Source organism: Delphinapterus leucas, chromosome 12, assembly GCF_059928025.1.
Source record: "Delphinapterus leucas isolate spDelLeu-1000000601 "Yukka" chromosome 12, BTC_Dleu_Yukka2, whole genome shotgun sequence".
Classification (NCBI taxonomy): Eukaryota; Metazoa; Chordata; class Mammalia; order Artiodactyla; family Monodontidae; genus Delphinapterus; species Delphinapterus leucas.
In genome coordinates, this window is record NC_143140.1 from 82,034,453 (window position 1) to 82,054,673 (window position 20,221).

The 20,221-nt window shown below is 41.8% G+C and overlaps 1 protein-coding gene across 1 annotated transcript in view; it reads left to right on the forward strand.

Annotated features, from left to right (window-relative positions):
• The first annotated feature begins 592 nt into the window (after positions 1-592).
• Positions 593-20,221, forward strand: part of CCDC170 (coiled-coil domain containing 170) — a 95,326-nt gene continuing 75,697 nt past the window's right edge. Inside the window, 4 exon segments of the mRNA XM_089921681.1 lie at positions 593-693; positions 10,381-10,593; positions 10,595-10,638; positions 10,641-10,786. Of these exon segments, the coding sequence (XP_089777807.1) occupies positions 593-693; positions 10,381-10,593; positions 10,595-10,638; positions 10,641-10,786 (504 nt within the window).

The following is a 20,221-nucleotide window of genomic DNA, read 5'->3' on the forward strand; positions in this document are numbered from 1 at the left end:
TTTATGATGTTGTTGAGAGGAGTAGATGAGGATGACTTTATATGTATGTATAAGTTTGGCTAAATCGAATTGGTAATAAAATCTAGCCTGGTCCGAGTCAGAAAAATCATCAAAATGTTTTTGAATACTTTCGCACAAACCTCAACAGGAAGTTAGAATCGATACTGAAGACCCAGAGCACATGAGGAACAGTCTTCCCTCTCAACTTCTATAAACTTTTTATTAACAAGAATTATTTGTTGCTTTTTGAAGGAAAGTTGGCATCCTTTTAAAAGAAACCCAAAGCATGTCTAAAATGGGGTCAGGAAAATCCCACACTCCCCCACCCAAAGCCATAAGATTTTCCAAAATAATAAAGACATTTTAAAGATCCAGAAGAAGCTGGGGTTTTGCTTAATTTAGAAACCACATTTGCTTTTGAAAGTTGTTTTTTTTTAATGGAACATTTGTTTGGCAAGTTATCATATTTTTCGGTGGAATGTGACATTGGTCCTTCAAGAACTTCAACTTGTGGGAGCAAAAAGAACCCGAAGAACTGCATTCCTGTTTTCATCGCTGTCTTGGAGTGACCCTGTCGAAACAGAACCGTGACATGAGGGTCCTGTTGTCTTCAACACCGGACACATCCTGTGTATGGATGACCATCCTGAGGGAAGGCCAGGTCCCTGGGGAGGACTTGGTGTCCACAGGCTTGTAGGCTGTGAGGGTGGGATCTTGCTCTTTAAAAACTTGAAATCCTATTTATTAATTTAGATGAGAAAGTTATCAAATGGGCATGACATTAACAGTTGAGGTTCAGTATCTTTCCCCTGAGCCTCCACTGGACAATATCCTCTCTTGTGGTTACCATTTTCTTCATTATATGTTAATATATTCCATTAAGTTACAGTCCTGTCTTGGCTGGGGAAACATTGTCTTTATAAGGGGTTTTGCATATCTCTGCTTCGGTTTAATCAAATGAGGCCAACTGATTTCTTTTTTTAAATTGAAGTATAGTTGATGTACAGTAATATTATATAAGTTATAGATGTACAATATAGTGATTTACAATTTTTAAAGGTTAAACTCCACCTATAGTTATTATAAAATACTGGCTATATTCCCCATGTTGTACAATATATCCTTGTAGCTTATTTTATACATTGTAGTTTGTACCTCTTACTCCCCTACCCCTATATTGACCCTGCCCGTTTCCCTCTCCCCACTGGTTACCACTGGCTTGTTCTTTATATCTGTGTCTGTTTCTCTTTTGTTACATCCACTAGTTTGTTGTATTTTTTGGATTCCGCATATAAGTGATATCATACAGTATTTGTCTTTCTCTGACTTATTTTGCTTAGCATAATGCCCTCCAAGTTCATCCATGTTGCTGCAAATGGCAAAATTTCACTTTTAATATGGCTGAGTAGTCGTCCTTTGTGTAAATATATATATATACACACATATATGTATATGTGTATATATACACACATACATATAAAGCATATATATATATATATATATATATATACACATGTAAAGTTTATATATATATAACATCTTTATCCATTCATCTGTTGATGGACACTTTGATTGCCTCCATACCTTGAGGCCCATTGATTTCTTTTTTTTTTTGGCTGTGTTGGGTCTTCGTCGCTGCGCGTGGGCTTTCTCTAGTTGTGGTGAGCGGGGGCTACTCTTCGTTGCGGTGCGCAGGCTTCTCATTGCGGTGGCTTCTCCTGTTGCGGAGCACGCGCTCTAGGCGTGCGGGCTTCAGTAGTTGTGGCACACGGACTCAGTAGTTGTGGCTCGCGGGCTCTAGAGCACAGGCTCAGTAGTTGTGGCGCACAGGCTTAGTTGCTCCGCGGCATGTGGGATCTTCCCGGACCAGGGCTCGCACCCGTGTCCCCTGCCTTGGCAGGCGGATTCTTAACCACTGCACCACCAGGGAAGTCCCAAGGGCAATTGATTTCTAAGTTCTTGGAGATGAGGTGCCTCTGTTGCTTCTACCTACAGCCTCTTTCTAAGATCCTTATTTTCCAAAAGTAATGAAAATGCTTTAAGAATTTATTCTTATATACTGAGTAGTTAAAAAAAACTTTTTTTTAATCCTGTGATAGTCCAAAGTTCTGAGTAATTTAGAATAAGAGTAAACCCTTTGCTTTTCTAGTGCTTTTTTGCAGTGTCTTGTGGGGGAATTTTCTACTCTGTTTTAAAATAATAATGCGAATAGCTAACACTTACTTTGTACTTTGTCCCAGGGTCTGTATTAGGCACTTTACATGCATTAACTAATGTAATCCTCGCAACAACTCCATGGGTTAAGTACTGTTATTACCTCTATGGTACGGATGAGGAAACAGGCCCAAGGAGGTAGAGAAATTTGCCCAAGATCACAAGGCTAGGAAGTGGCAGAGCCAGAATTTCATCCCAGGCAGATTGGCTCCAGGGTCTGTCCGTTTAACCACTGTTGGAAGGCCTCCAAGGCCAGAGATAAATTCAAGGACTTTTAGTATTTTTTAAAAAAGGACAAGACCTCTCATACAAGTTTATATTCTACTGGTGCTTTTTTTTTTTCATATGTATGAAAATAACTAGATCTCATTTATAATCTGATTTCAATTAAGGGTATATCTACTGATTGCCAACTTTGTTAAAGCGGGGGAAATGCTTGACCCTACAGAGTCTCACTGGGTAGTCAGTCTGCTACTTCCAGCTACCAAGGAGGGCTGGCTTTCATCTGGGAAAAATCTGTTCTAATCTTTCAGTAATGCATCTACTGAAGCGACACAGCAGTGATATTCTTTCAGCATCGCAAACCTCTCTCTTAAAGATTATATTGCTACATAACAACCAAAAATATGTTTGTAAACACCACTGCTTCTTTTTTTATTCAAAGAATTTCCTAATCTCTTTGATGCTTCCATGCACAATGAATTTCAATTCCTGCGTTATTTCGCCGATAACACTTGTTTTTAAAATCATACCAAATGAACACAGAGCAAAGGCACTTAAAAGTTGTTATTTTGAAGTAACGTTTGGCTTGCTTTTTAGAATACATGATAAATGCTGCAAATCTCTGAACTCATTTTTACTCTTCACTTCATTTTTTCATCCCTAAAGGGTTTAAAATATAGGTAGACTAAAAAATACTAGGAGACAGGAAAAAAATAACAAGGATTCACAGATTTTTTTCATTTTGCAATGTGTGATAAATTTCCAAAACTTTCTACCTATAGAGTATTTTGGAAAATCTAATTTTACTTCAGGTGGATCATTTTTTAACAAGAATATAGAATTAAAAAATTTATATTACATGGTCATGTAACTGAATTGGCAGGAAATACATTTGACTTATCCCATTTAATTATTGCTTTTTCTTTTTTTTTTTTTTTGGCTGTGTCGGGTCTTCGTCGTGGTGAGCAGGCTTCTCATTGAGGTGGCTTCTCTTGTTGTGGAGCACGGGCTCTAGGCACGCAGGCTTCAGTAGTTGTGGCGTGTGGGCTTCAGCAGTTGTGGCATGTGGGCTCAGTAGTTGTGGCTCACGGGCTCTAGAGCACAGGCTCAGTAGTTGTGGTGCACGGGCTTAGTTGCTCCAAGGCATGTGGGATCTTACCAGACCAGGGCTCGAACTCGTGTCCCCTTCATTGGCAGGCAGATTCTTTACCACTGCACCACCAGGAGGTCCCATAATTATTGCATTATTAAATATGAATTATTTAATGGCAGCTGTCATAATGAAAACACTTGTAGATTTAAATTGTTAACTCCAAGATACCATTCTAAACAAAAACCAAACATCAGATGATACAAACTGCATTGTAAGTGTCAAATTTAATCAGCAATTAATTCCAGTGGAATACAATAGATTCTTGTTACTCACAGTAGTTATATTCTATAAAGTCGCTTTAAACACCGAATTAGCAAATACTGATCCACTGCTTCCAGAGGAAATACAGGCTTAGGTTCCTGTGAGCCTTTGGTCACAGCATCTTCATTAACTGATCAATACATGACCTTGTCCTATGTGTGTTTCTGTTTAGAGACACTTTAATATATATTGTTGATTCATTAATGCTGAACTCATGACCAACAGCCATGAGTAACTCTGTAACTCATGCCTAAATGAAGCTTATCTAACACACTGTTTTCTCTGTGAGGCACATCACAGCCTTATTGGCTTAAGAACACCAGACAGCACTTCATCACTATGCCTAGGGGCCATTTAAAATAGCAAAATCACACAAACACACAAAAGCAAAAAAATACAAAACAAACAAACAAAAAAAGTGGAACTAAATGGACCACAAAAAGGACACTTGTTTACACTCTGAGAGCTGAAACAAGAAGGCAGAGTGTCGCTTTGTTTGATCTCCGCTGGGAACATGCATGTCGGTTGACTCCAATTTCTCACCAGTCTGTGCACGTCAGTGAATGACCGAGAAAGCTCCGTGAGTATTGATTTTGGGGTTGTGAATAAATTTCGGTAAGTAGGTAAATTCGCAAATATTGAATCCACAAATAGCAAGGATTGACTGTATTTGTAAAACTTAAAGATATACACTGATCAGTGTGTCAGAAAACCAGCTTCTTATTTAGAAACCCAAGTTGTTTTAATTATTATTCACTTATCAAAGTTAGTCCTCCTTCATAGATCAAAGCAGCTGGTACATATCTAACCTTTTAGAAAAGACATTTTATTTCTATCAGTTGAAAAAAATGTCATATTAAATGTACAAACAGCCCATCTTCAAAATTTACAAAAGCGTAATAAAAATACAAAGAAATTTCAAAATAGCAAAAATGTCTCTGCTTTGAACAGTGTCCCTTAAAATGCGGTGCCCTCGTGCAGTGCACAACCTGACCAACCATATGTGGCAGCCTGGATTGTATCTAGGTTGCATAGGGGAAGCACAGTAGGCAGAGTGGATGGGTTCAAGTTTTGAGAAATGCTGTTAAATAACATCAGTTATAAAGAGTAGAGAACTTGGAGGCAGAGAGATCTCACTTGAAATACCTGTACTGCCATTTATGTCATGTGCATGTGAGCAAGTTCCCTCTCTGAACTTTAGTTTTTATATCTGTAATAAGAGGATAATAATACCCACTTCAGAGGAGTTGATTTGAGGAGGAAAAATAAAATACCTATGAAAATTATAAAAAAAAGAGGCATATGATGTTAATAAGACTCTCCCTCTTTTCCTATAAGCAGTGGGGTTTCCTTGAAGTTTTAGAACATGGGAATCATCTGATCAGATTGGGGTTTTTAAAAAATAATTCTTGTGTTGGTTTGAAAATGGATTAGAAGCAGACTGGTATAAAGTCCCAGATTAAAAAAAAACAAACAGAAAAAGCCCTAAAAAACTCCTTAAAACCTAGTCTAAGGCAATCAATTGATAGCAAGAATGGAGAAAGGAGAAACAGACTGAAGAGTTATTTCAGAGTCTGAATTGTGCAGTTGAAGATGTTATCCTTTCTGGAACCCCCTTCCTTAGCTGGAATCCCCCCTCCCCCCAACAGCTGCTGTGAGTGTTGGCTGTAAAAGGCTGTCCCTTTCGCTGGAGACTTGTGCTCCTGCCAATGGCTGACTGACAGGAGACCTGGATGGGGCAGGGGGAGGGGGGTTGCAGGTACAAAGGGCCAGCCCCCTGGAACCAAAGTGGGAAGTTAGTTTCCAGGCTTGCCCCACATGCTGGAGTAGCTCGTTCTCCTGCCCTATTCTGTTTTCCTCACCTCCTTGTCCTAGGAGCACTCCTCAGTAAACCACTTCCTTACGAATCCTGACCACTGGCTCTTCCTGGGGAACTAACGCCAAAGGGGAGAGACTTATCTAAAAGACCCATAGCTGCAAGGGAATGTGGAGGAGAGAGCAGTCAAAGAAGGCCCTTAGGGCTCTTGCTTCATCCCAGACTTGCCATAATCCTCCTGACTGGTTGACACTTTTCCTGTAAAGACACACATGGTGAAGTAGTTCTTCTGACAGTCTGCCGGAAAGTTCACTGTCCCCTTGGGATAAAAAATATTAACACTGACTGCATGATTAATCCTTCCAAATTTTTCCTAAAATATTGAACTATTTTAAATTTGCAACTTTACAACTGAAGGATTGCTTCAGTAAGGCCACGGAGGATGGCGTTATGTACAACGCAATCTCTTTGCTGACTTGAGGAAATATAGGTTGCAATTGAGTGAAAATATGTTGAATTTAAAGTGAGATAAAAATCATGTGAGTTTCGAAAGTATATATTTATCATGGATGTTTTTCAGAACCTTCTACTTACGCAGCTAAAATATTTTAAAAAGCACTTTAAGTTTTTGATAAGGATTTTACTTTTTTTAATAAAAAGAGCAGTCTGTGATTGACTTTAATGCTGAAATCAAAGGTCCCTGAATTGGTTATTTTTTATAAAGAGAGCTCTCAGTGGTTTCTAAGCTTAGCTTATCATAAAGTTATAAAATGGATCACATTTATTTTAGGTTTAAAATATGTTGGAAACAGTTATATGTATTGGGAAAAGAAAACGGACTTTAAAAATAAATGATATGAAAATTTATGAAGATCTTTGGAAGTGACAGTGATAGATTGTTTTACAACTAGCTGTGTTGTCCTACTAGGACAAATAAGGGACGGGGATTTGTTTTAGGATGAATTGGTAAAACAATAACCATTGCTAAAGAAGGACTAATTATTAGAGAGATCAAATAGAAATCAGCAAAGCAACTGAAACAAGTCTAAGACAGGGCTGAGAATGGTTATAAAGTCCTTTAAATGCAGTCACTTAAAGGATAGAAGTAGGTTTTGGTGGTCTTTTACCAAGGAATCTTGTGTTGGATGACTAAAGTAGTTTGCAGGTTTGGCAACATTTCATTCAGGTTAGGAAAATATTTAAATCAAACATTCTTTGAAAACAATCTTTAGACAAACAAAATATTACAGGAGTGCTTTCCAGACAGGTTTCTAAATATATTGAAAGCCCCCAAAGTTTCCTATTACAGATTTTTCCTATGAGAAACTTGTATATTTGCAAGACAGACAAGTAAACAAACAAAAGGAAGAAACCGGAGAAATAAACTTACGAAACCACAAGAAAGCTCCTGAATAAAAGCCCAAGTGCCAGAGAGATGTAGATCTTCCTCGCTTCCCAGAGCTACCGATGAGGCATTTTTTATCTTGTCTCAGATATCATGTTTATTGAATGTATATCTCAACGTGCCAGCTTTGTAAACATATTTCAGGATAAGATTTAACATTATAGCAGAATGAGCCGGAAATTCTGGTTTAAGCTGGGTGTGCCCAGGGCTTCCCGTTCCCAAACTACAAAATATTTGTTTGCCTTCTCCTGTCAGCACCTCAGACTAAATTTGTCCCAAACTGAACTCTCTCTCCTTTGCCCTCCTCTGTTTTATGTCCTCACTGCTTTTCAGGCCTCACTATGCTTTCAGCCTGGCTGGTAAACTCAGCCTCCAGTGGATTCCCCCTCCGAACCTTCCCCTCCTCACATGACCGCCCCCAGCCGGCCGGTCCCTCCTCTCACCTGGCCTGTGACAGCTCCCCCTGCAGGCCTCCTTGCCTTCCCTCTCTCTCCTCCTGTGTATCCCACCTCCTGTTGCCCTGTTATCTTCCTTTGGTTGCAGCCTTCGTCCTGTTGCTGTTTAAAAACTTGGCCTAAACTACTATATAGAAAATAGATAAGCACCAAGGTCCTACTGTAGAGCACAGGGAACTATACCTTATAATAAACTGTAATGGAAAAGAATCTGAAAAAGAATATACACATATAACCGAATCACTTTTGCTGCACACCTGAAACTAACACAACATTGTTAATCAACTATGGCTAAAAACTTGGCCAGCTGAAGGGTTCCTATACACTAGCCTGGTATCTAATAAGGAACCTCCCTCTTCTATAAAGAAGCAGGTATATGAGGTGGACTAGGTCACGCACCTGGCAGCTTCCTGACTCTGTTGTCATTATAAAGAAAACTAGAAGTCTGTACCGAGATATTACAAACCATAATATATTGTCCACACATGCAGTTTTGTGAGTAATCTGGGCTGGAACGCCGCGCTTTGTGCATTTTTACTAACTGTGCCCACCCCCTAGGCCTTGCTTAAACTATCATCATACCCAGAGTTCCCCCCACTGCCAGCCTGCGTATTCTGTCACCATAGTGCCAGCTAGTCCCAAACCGTAGTCCCTTCCAGGGTCCAGCTCAGACGTACCTCCGGACGCAGGGTCCTCCTTTCAATTCTCAAGGGACACATCATCGGGTGCTACCTTGAAGGGTCACTTGGCTCATGTCTTGACATCCCAGAAAGTTTGCAGGCGTCCAGGGAAGGGTCAGGCCAGGTACTTTTTCTTCTCCCACTTACTGCAAAACTGTATATTGCTTTCATAGAGAAGAATCTGTTTAACACTGATTTAAAATCTTTTATTGTGTGTATTTGTTTTTTTCCAGCTTTATAGAGGTATAACTGACAAAACTGTAAGATGTTAAAAGTGTGCATAGTGGTGATTTGATATAAGTTATATTTTGAAAGGATTCCTCCCATCTCTTTAATTAACACACTCATCACCAACACCGATTTTTAAAGACTGTGTAAATTCATATCTTCTGGTGTCATGAAGAAGAGTTACAAGCTTGACCACAGTGACCAGAATTAGACTTTATGAAACTGAATTCTGCAACAATTGGACGTGGAGTTAATGGAGAAGGGACATTTTCAGACAGTTTCTCTTCCAGGTGACTTGAGGTTTCAATCAGCTTTTGTGTTTCCTCGGGCAGTGTCGTTTCACTGAAAATTTGACAAGTGGGACTTCCCTGGTGTCTCAGTGGTTAAGAATCCGCCTGCCAATGTAGGGGACATGGGTTCAATCCCTGGTCTGGGAGGATCCCACATGCCGTGGAGCAACTAAGCCCGTGCACCACAACTACTGAGCCTGAGCTCTAGAGCCCGCGAGCCACAGCTACTGAGCCCACGTGCCACAACTACTGAAACCCACGCAGCTAGAGCCCATGCTCCACAACAAGAGAAGCCACCGCAATGAGAAGCCCGCACACGGCAACAAAGAGTAGCCCCTGCTCACCGCAACTAGAGAAAGCCCGCATGCCGCAACGAAGACCCAACGCAGCCAAAAATAAATAAAATTAAAAAAAAAAAAAAGAAAAATTGACAAGTGTGTAGTGATTCTACTGCAAGGAAAAACTGCAAGTTGAAAGCATGTTTACTACAGACTATACTATTAATAGGAGATTTCTGAAAGTTTTCATTTGCATTAAGGACTTTTTTGTTTTTTTTAATGTTGCTTCAAGTGAAAGCATGGAGGTGATTCTGGACTGGATACGTGGCAATGTTACTGTAAAATCAAATGCCATAAGGACTTCCTTGGTGGCGCAGTGGTTAAGACTCCGTGCTCCCAGTGCAGGGGGCCTGGGTTCCATCACTGGTCAAGGAACAAGATCCCACATGCATGCCGCAACTGAGTTCGCATGCCACAACTAAGGAGCCAGACCCGGCGCAACCAAATAAACAAATAAAATAAATATAAAACAAAATCAAAAGCCATCCTCAAGGCCAAGAAGTCCTCAGAATAGGATGGTTGGATGGAATCTAAGAAAAGCTGCCACATCTGTGAGTTCATTTAATTTTAGCACAGCACACAGGGAGGTCCATCAAGGGCCTTGAAGTGAGATGAATGTGGGTTCCAGTTTGAGGTTCTGCTACAAATAGTGGGACCTTAGGCACGTTACTCACCTTCTCTGTGCTTTTAGTCTTATGGTCTGGGGTCTGATCATCATTCTGCCACTGACCAGCTGTATACTCTTGGACAATTTATTTCATTTCCCTGTGATTGTTTCCTCACTTTAAAAATGGATCTTTCTTATATCCACTTCATAATCTTCTTTTAAGTAATGAAATCTTAGTTGGAAAGCAGTTAGAAAAGCTCTTGAAAGAACACATGTAAGTGTTTTATAACCAGAAGCTATGCCTGTTCTAACACTAGTATTACTAATATTTATATTTCCCTGCAGGGTTGTTGAGAAGGTTGAATGAGAGAACGCTACATGATTTGTGGACCCCAGTACAAAAGGCAAATGTAGGACCCTTTGTTCAAAAATCACTAAGAATTTCAAGAGTGGGACAGCAGGGAGTAAAACCAAGCGTGAGGCCCTTCTGAGCGCAGGGCCTGTGCCACTGCACGGATTGCACACCCAGCAAGCGGCCCGGCGCTGGAAGACGCAGAAGCCTTGGCACACAGTGGGCGCTAAATAAATGCTCATTCACCTTCGTGACAGCGCACGCCACCAGTCCTGTCAATACTGACCCCTCGCTATCACTTGTCCCTGACCTGAGGACAAGACCCGGAACTGCGCTCGCGATGGAGTTCCGCGGTGAAGACCAGCCTCCAGCCCCGCTGTCCCCAGTCGCTCCGGCGGGTGTGTGAGCCTCATCCTGGCCGGATGCGGCCTCTCGGCCGCTGCGCCGCGCATCGTGGGGGACACCCTCGGCAGAAACGGGGTCGGTCCGGCGCCTCCGGGCGCTTCTCGGAGGCCCGGACGGCTCGCAGCCAGGCCCGGGTTCCGGGTCTCGGGGGCGCAGCGTGCGTCCGGGCCTCGCCGCAGTGTTTACCGGTTGCCCGAGGAGACGCACCGCGCGCACCGCCGGCTCCCGCGCCCCCTGGCTCCCCGCCGCCCGCGGGTCCGAGCGCGCAGCGGGGCTCCGGCCGCCATGAGCTGCTCCGGCCGCTGGCGCCCGCAGCCCACCCGCCGCGCCGCCTTCGGCGTCAAGTCGCCAGCGCCCGAGGTACCGTAGCAGTCCGCGGCCGCGCGCGTGGGTGGTACCGGCGGCCCGTCTCCACCCGGGAGGGCGCGGGGGATGCTCGGCCCCGGCTGCGCGGCCCGAGCTGTGCTGGGCGCTCCTCGCCGGCACACTTTCCTCTCGATGGCGTGGGGAGATCGTAGTCGGAACGGGAGTGGACTTGCCAGCGGCCGGTTAATCTTAGGAAGTTAGGGGCAAGTCGTGAGTTTGTGAAATGCTGTTGAATTTTGAGGTTGTACCAGTTTGCTTCTCTTGGCCATTTAAACGGGTTAAGTTCTAAAAACGGCGTGTCTGGCTCCTGTAGACCCTCTCCGGCCCCGGAGCAAAGCATTCTTGCAGTTAACTTAGACTACTTAGCTACTAAGACGTGATTCAGAGCAGTTTCTTCAAAGCCTGAGGTGGTAGGATTAATGCCAGTCTTGGGCAAAGTCGCTGGCCTCCTGGTTGCCAGCCACTCCAGAAACAGTAATTCGATTGTCGTTGGCTCCATTTACTCATTTACTCCCAGGAGGTACTTAGGCACTGGGGACTTTCAGGCTCAGCCTGGGTTAAGTGTCCTCTTCTCGACCTGGCACCAGGGGCCCACCAGGCATAGAGTGTGTCAGGGGTGCTTGCCAGAGATACGGGGGAACTGTGTTCAGCGGAACTGCTAGCCCCAGAGGGTGTCCTCAGCCCAGCCGTACTGACCACAAAAATCCCTGGGGCACACTCTTCCATTCAAAACATGGGGTGGATTCTCCAACATGCTATAGGAGTTGTAATATTCAGCAGCTTTGATTGTTGCCTTACAGCTGACCCAATAGTGCCTTACCTACATTTAGATTTTTCTGATTCCTGGTATATTTTTGGAAAACTAGTTCCGTCTTGTACAAATAAAATTAATTTTTCTTCCACTGGACATTTGCATATTTTATCCCTATTTGGTATCCTCTGTGAATTAAGAATATTAGCCCATGCATGAGTATGTAGAATTTTTATATCATTTATATTTGTTTGGGGAACAAATTGAAAGTAAATCACAAACTTCATGGCCCTTCATCCCTAAATACTCTAGTGTGTATGTCCTAAGAACAAGGGCATTCTCTAACCAAAATGCAATGATCAAATTCAGGGTGTTTAGCATTGTTGTAATAGTATTTTCTAAGGTACACTATCAGCTAAAATTTTGCCAATTGTCCTCATAATGCCATTTACTGCAATTTTTTTTTTCATTTCAGGATCACACATTATATTTACTTGTGTGTCTCTCGTCTCTGTAAACCTGGAACAGTTCCTCAGCATTTCTTTGTCTTCAGTAATACTGATATTTTTACAGACTCTAGGTCATTTGTTCTGCAGAATAGGTTTATCTGATTGTTTTTCATGATAAGATTTTTGGTAGGAATGCTATATAAGTGGTGTGTCACAGTGTGTCACAGCAAGAGGTGCATGATGTCAGTTTGTCCCACTATTGGTGATATTCCAAACCGTTGGTATGTGCCAGAGTTTTCTACTGTAAAGGTGGAAAAATAAGTAAGTTTTAGTAATAAATAAGTGATCATTTTGAGTAATCTTATTGAGATTTTTTTAAAGTAAATTTATTTTATTTTTTTGGCTGCATTGGGTCTTCGTTGCTGCGCGCGGGCTTTCTCTAGTTGTGGTGAGCGGGGACTACTCTTCGTTGCGGTGCAGGGCTTCTCATTGCAGTGGCTTCTCTTGTTGCGGAACACGGGCTCTAGGTGCGCGGGCTTCAGTAGTTGCGGCATGCGGGCTCAGTAGTTGTGGCTTGTGGGCTCTAGAGCGCAGGCTCAGTAGTTGTGGTGCATGGGCTTAGTTGCTCTGCGGCATATGGGATCTTCCCGGACCAGGGCTCGAATCCGTGTCCCCTGCATCGGCAGGTGGATTCTTAACCACTGCGCCACCAGGGAAGCCCCCATATTGAGATTTTTAGGATAAATTTCACTACCTACATAAAGGAAAATATCCACCAAGCCCAAGATGTTAATTGACCTGAAAGACCTAAATTTTATTGAGAATAAAAGTAGAAGCAAAAGGCCAGCATTTATTATAATTGTTTTTTCAGTTTCCAAAATACTTCATCTGAGACAATCTTATAACTCAGATAGGCAAGGCAGAAATTTCCCATTATACAGATGATATAGCTTGCTCAATTAGCAAATAATGGAGCGGGAACTTAAATACCTTCTCTTTGAAAGTTTAGTACTTTTCCTACCACACCATTATGACACTGAAAAACTGATTAAAATACAAAGCAGGGATAATATGCAATTGTATGAGGAAGTAGAATACTGCAGGGACCGGAGGTATTAGCTTTGAGTTCAAGCAGTCCTGAGTATACCACTTATCTGTGACACCTTGGGCAAAAAAATTACTTAATGTCTCAGAACTTCAGTTTCTTCATCTGAAACATGGGATCATAATGCTTATGACATAGTGTGGTTTGAGGATTCACAGTTCATATATGTAAAGCTCCCAATAGAGTGACAGAGTAAATGCTTCTTAATATTCGCTCTTCTTATTCTTTCCTTTTTCTTTTTTTTAAATTGAAGTAGAGTTGATTTACAATGTTGTATTAGTTTCAGGTGTACAGCAAAGTGATTCAGTTGTTTATATGTATATAATGTATAATTTTTCAGATTCTTTTCCATTATGGCTTATTACAGGATATTGAGTAGAGTTCCCTGTGCTCCACAGTAGGTCCTTGTTGTTGTTTATCTATTTTATCTATTAGCTATTATTAGTCTTTATAACTTGTGAGATTGCCGTACATCAACACCACTGCCACCACCCCTGACACCTCCATCCTTACCTCAGGACCACGTCAGCAGTCAGTTACTGAGGATCTGTGTGAGGGAATGAGGATACAGAAATGAATCTGACACAGTCCCTGGTGTCAATGAAAAATCAAGAGTCTACAATAACCCATAACAAGACTGTGTCATTTGTAGTATCCTCCCTGCACCAAATCTAATGTTGCATTTTTCTCAAGTTGGATTTACCCCTTATCATCAGCAGAGCTTTACTAGGCTAGGAAAAGTGACAAATACTAAGAGCAATATTGTGTGAATTGAAGTGTCACAGCTCAAGCGTGGAAGACAGAAACGTGCTTTGGGGAAATTGACAGATGTCACTTTGAGCAGAGCAGTGTAACTTTGCCATGCATCTGAAATAAGGTATGGAAGCTGGAAAATGTCACCAAATTATATCATCAGTCAGCAAAAAGCTCTAGCATTCATTTGGTGAAAAGTGCTTGGATTTGGACGCAGAGGCCACAAACATGGAGCTACTTTGCTGTGTCAGTGTTTTCATGTATTTGGAAGACCTGAACCAAAGTTATGGCTCCAGTATATACCATTGTTGGGGATTTGAGCAAGTTCCATTCCTCTCTGTAAAACAAGGGTTAATTAGAATTGCTGTCTGATGGGGTTGTTTTGAGAAGCGAATGTAAATCAACAGCTATAGTTCCTTAAAGTAAAGGACATAGAGCTGGTCATGTATAATTATGAAGGAAGTCAAGTCACTTTTCCTTTATTCCCCCACCATTTCAAACTTCTAAAAAATTGTGGTAAAATACATATAAAATTTACCATCTTAATATTTAAGTGTACAGTTCAGTGGCCTTAAGTACAGTCACATTATTGTGCAACTGTCGCCACCATCTATCCCTGAAACTCGTCTCATTTTGCAAAACTGACATTCTGTACCCACTAAGCAATAACTCCCCATTCCCTCGTCACCCCAGCTCCTGGCAACCGCCATTCTATTTTCTGTGTCTGAATTTGACCACTCTAGTCAGCTCATATAAGTGGAATCATACAGCATTTGTCCTTCTGTGACTGGTTTGCTTTACTTAGTATCATACCCTCAAGGTTCATCCATGTTGCAACACGGGTTAGGATTTCCTCCCTTTTTAAGGCTGAATGACATTCCATTGTATGTATATACTATGTTTTGTTTATTCATTCATCAGTACAAGGACACTTGGACTGTTTTACTGTTAATAATGCTACTATGATCATGGGTGTACAAATCTCCTCAAGACCTTGCTTTCAATTCTTTTGGGTATAAGAATTGGAATTGCTGGATTATTTGGTAATTCAATTTTTAATTTTTTGAGGAACTGCCATATTGTTTTAGTGGATACACCATTTTACATTCTCATTAGCATTGCACAAATGTTCCAGTTTCTCCATATCCTTGTCCGCACTTGTATTTTCCCTTCCCTTCCTTCCTTCCTCCCTCCCTCCCTCCCTCCCTCCCTCCTGTCTCTCTCTCTCTCTCTCCCTCCCTCCCTCCCTCCCTCTCTCTCTCATAGCCATCCTACTAGGTGTGAGGTAGTATCTATTTCCACTTTTTTTTTCTTTTTTTTTTGGCTGCACTGTGTGGCATGCGGGATCTTAGTTCCCCAACCAGGGATCGAACCGGTGTCCCCTGCAGTGGAAGCATGGAGTCTTAACCACTGGACTGCCAGGGAAGTCCCTATTTTCCACCTTTTAAAGAACCATTTCCTCTCTCTTCTGATTTGCTCTGTTCTTTTTGGTTTTCTCCTTTTAATCCACTTTAAGAAAAGATCTGACTCTAATCACATCTTCATATGAACTTAAGTCAGAAACCTCCTATTCTAGATATAAAGAAAAAAACAACAACAACCCTAAAGCTTCCCCAAAAAGGTAAGAAGGGAGAGAAAAAGAAACAGAAAAAGCTAAGAAAAAAAAAGATGATGAAAAGAAATACAAATGTACCAGTAATTACAATAAATATAAGTGGACTAAATGCTCAGTTAACCAACAAAACTGTCACATTGAATTTTTTAAAAATCCAGGTATATGCTATTTATGAAAGACACATGTAAACAAAAGTATATGGAAAAGTTGAAAGCAAAGTGTATGAAAAGATTTACCAGACACATAATAAGCAAAAGAAAGCTTTTAGGCATAATAATATTATACAGAATAGTTTTAAGGCAAAAAAGCATTACTAGAGGTAAACAAAGTCACAATAATAACACAAATTATATCACTATCACATAATAATAAAAATTTTTATTCATCAGGAACTTTAACAATTCTAAATGTGTATGCATCTAATTAAATGGCCTCAAAATATATAAAACAAAAATTGACAGAAGCAAAAATCTATAAGGAGATATAAACAAATCCACAACTACAGTAGAACACTTTTAACATACCTCTGTTAGTATTTGAGAGATACACCAGACAAAAATTTGGTAAGGGAACTATTTAAAAAGCTAAAAATACAAACTTGGTTAAGTCATTATAAAGAAGAAGAAAAGTATATAAAATATTTGGGATATGGCTGTAAAAGTTAACAGGATGACTTTTTCTCCTTGCTCAAGGGAATAAATACCTTTAGACTATGAAACAATCAATTGGACAAACTCCTAGAAAGTGTACTCTATTGGTAGGGATTGAACTAGATAAGTAACTAAATGTTTTCCCTTGTTTCAAATAAAAAAGAGCTTTATACTATCAAAAATAAATCATAACAATCTGATCATGAGAAAACATTAGACAAACCCACCTTGAAGGATTTTCTGCAAAATAATTGGCCAGTACTTTTCAAAAGTGTCAAGGTCATGATAGGCAGAGACTAAGGAGGCGTGACAGCTAGATGCAGTGTGGGAGCCTGAGATGACTCCTGGACCATAAAAAGGGCATTATTAGAAAACTGGTGAAATTTGAATGAGATCTGTAGTTTAGTTAATAGTATTGCATCAACGTTGATTTCCTGGTTTTAGCAGACTTCAGTTATGTAATTAACATTAGGGGAAGCTGGGTAAAGGGTAAACAGAATCTCTCTGTTCTAATTTTGCAACTTTTTTTCTGGGTCTAAAATTACTTCAGAATAAAAAGCTAAAACAAAAGAATGATAACCAGTTAATTCATTTGTATATCCAACTTTATTTTAACTGTAACACTTAATTTCTCTTGGTATCTAATTATTCTTTGACCACCTGGCTTTAGAATGCAGCATGAGGGAAAGCATTCAAAGAACAGGTAGGAGAAACCTTTTTGAACCCCAAACAGACAGCAGGTTTTTCCTTTCATACTTTAAAAAGGTCGTGTGTATCTTTACTCAATGTTGCCAGATGTAATGGGTAGTGTATTTGAAACAATAGTGAGTGCTTCTTGGTTTGTACTTGAGTTAAGTTGACTCATTACAAAGACTTACTTTTTCTGTGTTCAAGGACAATTAAAAATTTTAATTTAAAAAGGGAGTAACATTTGCTGTGCTAGGAATTATTTATGCTAGGTTATTTACCCAAGATTTCTTTTTTTCTTTGTTTCGCTTCCAATTTTTTCCCTTTGAAATCGGTGCCTTGGTGACTTTGATGTAAGTCAGAGAAGTTCAAAGCATTGCTGAGGTGGACCAGTGACACTGCACTCTTTCTCTTACTGATACCAGCACCGCTATTGATTATTGCTTCTATCTCTACATGTTTAGATATGCTTGAATAAAATAGTTTAAATATTGCTAATAAAAGGAAATATGTGAATTTTATTTCTGAGTAACTGAAATAACTTCCCTTCTGTTGACTGAATTTACCCTTGTGCTGTCCCTCCTGGACTTTCCCTGTTAGCTTTGTACAGAAATGTATTTTTCAGCATTTCCAGGTCATCATCAACTAATCTCAACGTCAGTGCAAAGGGGAACAATATTAAGAACTGACTATAATTATCACATTTTCCTAAGTCTTTTCTACTTAAGGGTAAATGAAATGGGTAGAGTGGAGAATCATAAAGGAAGGTCTTGGTGTTGAAATTTTGTGAATATTTGGAGTAAGCAAAAATGAGAACTTGGGAGGTAACCTGAACCAGAAAAATTCTGCTTGGTGAATCATACATTGCATGAGTCACCCATGTGGCGAATGTTCTTTGAGTCTTAGGGCACCAAAGATATGGAAATTCTTTCCTTCAGCAGTTAAAAAGTAAGGGCTTAGTCTAAAGCAGGCACTGTTTTAGATAAGGTCCCACTACTCATAAAAGTTATATTTTAGTGGGGGAAATAGATAACAAAAGAAAACAAATAGATAAACAAAGTAATTTCAAAGCGTGTTAAATGCTTCGAAAAGGCAGTGAAGTGGGATAGCAGGATGGAGGTTGACTGGGGTGGGGATGGGGATGGAGTGGGTCCGGGGGGCTCTCCAAGGAGAAGCCATCTGTGCGGAGTTGTCGGTGATGATGGGAGGGAGTGTTCTCAGAAATAACAAGGGCAACTACAGGCCCTTAGGGGCAATGTGTTTAAAAAGAGTACAGTTTGGGCTTCCCTGGTGGTGCAGTGGTTGAGAGTCCGCCTGCTGATGCAGGGGACACGGGTTCGTGCCCTGGTCCGGGAAGATCCCACATGCCGCAGAGCGGCTGGGCCCGTGAGCCGTGGCCGCTGGGCCTGCGCGTCCAGAGCCTGTGCTCCGCAACAGGAGAGGCCACAACCGTGAGAGGCCCGTGTACCGCGAAAAAAAAAAAAAAAGAGTACAGTTTGTAGCATGTCCCTCAGTTTGGGTATGCCTCATGTTTCCTCATCCTTAGATTCAAGTTAATCACTTTTGGCATTTATGGTGATTCTATATGAGACACGTTGTTTACTTCTCAGTGCTTCATGTCAGGAGCCATATGTCAGTTTATCCCGTTATTGATGTTATGAAAGAGAAAGGAAGGCCAAGAACTGGATTAAACAGACTAAAGATACCTGACAATACATGCCGCACATTTATAGTTGCTCTAAGGAACATTATCGAGATAACTGGTGAATAATACGGTATCATAGTTAAATTTCTTGAATCTGACAGCTGTATGCAAAAGAATGTCCTTGTTCTTAGGAGATACATGCTGAAGTATTTAGGGGTTAAAGGCTACGATGTCTGCAAAGTACTCCCAGATGATTCGGCTATCGTGATTGTAATGTACAGAGAGAAAGGAATAAGTCAAATGTGACAAAATGTTCTCACAGCTGATGAAACTAAGCGAAGCATATACTTGATTATTCTTGTAACTTTCCTGTAAGACTGAAATAAGACTTTAAAGAGAGTACGTGCCTGTAATAAATCGGGATACTAAGTAGAAGAGGCTGTTTCTAACTATCGAGCTCACAGTATAGTTAAGTAAATAATAAATGGGGTCATAAATAAAAGTTTGAAAAAAGGAGGAAGGCAAGCATGGCTGGAGTAGGTAGAGGACGATGAGCTACAGGAGGCACTGGCAGAGGAGGGCCAGGTGCGTCAGAGAAACGGGGAGCTGCCTGGGAGAGTGGTGGCGCGGGGGGTGTGAGTCCGGAGAGGTCAAGGAGGGTGTCCTTTGTGTGGCAAGTGCCAGAGGGAGGTCAGGTAAGGAGTGAAAGTGTCCCCTGGACTTGGTGCTGGGGGCGGTCTTACCCCAGGAAGTGAAATTTCAGCTGAGCTCTGGGAGGTGAGTAGGAGTCAGCTAGGCAAAGGATCGGGGCTGGGAGTGCTGGATAAGTTTTCTCCACCGCACACCGTGGGGAATGGGAAGAAGCAAAGTCCGTTCAGGCAACCGTGGAAGCCACTGGGGCGGGAGAGTAGTTGCGAGAGACCGTGAGGTGGGAAGGGTAGCGGGAGATGAAGCCGGTGAGGTAGGCAGGGGTCAGGTTATGCGGGACTCCCTAGGAGTTTGGATTTTTTTTTGCGGTACGCGGGCCTCTCACTGTTGTGGCCTCTCCCGTTGCGGAGCACAGGCTGCGGACGCGCAGGCTCAGCGGCCATGGCCCACGGGCCCAGCTGCTCCGCGGCATGTGGGATCCTCCCGGACCGGGGTGCGAACCCGCGTCCCCTGCATCGGCAGGCGGACTCCCAACCACTGCGCCACCAGGGAAGCCCAGGAGTTTGGATTTTGTCCCGAGGCCAAGGGGAAGTCCCTGGAGAATTTCAAGCCTTGGGCATATTGAGCACTTCTACATTTTGAAAAGATCACTCTGGCTATAAATGGACTAGAGGCTAGGTGAGTGGTGAGGGTGGGGAATAAATCTGACGTCGGGGAGACTGTGTGCCGGCTGTTATGGTAACCGAGACTTGGGTGGTGGACGAGGAGGTTGAGGGTGAGTCGTTGTTTGGGGGTGAGAATCAACAAGACAGAGGCATTGGAACTGGGAGGGAGAGATTGTAAAGCACAGGTTTCTGGCTGGAGGAACTGGGTGGATGTGTGGTGCCATTCACCGAGATGGGGAAAGAACAAATTGGGGGAAAATAGCATGAGCTCAGCTGGAGACGTGTTGGGTGTGAAGGGTCTGTCTGTTTTTCACGTTATATCCGGAAGGCAGTTAGCTGGGTAGATCCTGAGCCCAAAAGACAGGTTTGGGCTGGGGATCGTCTGATAGACGGGGCTCATCACCGTTTAGATGGTTCTTGAAGTTATGAATAAAGGAAGGCCAGAGAAATAAGAGGTTTTC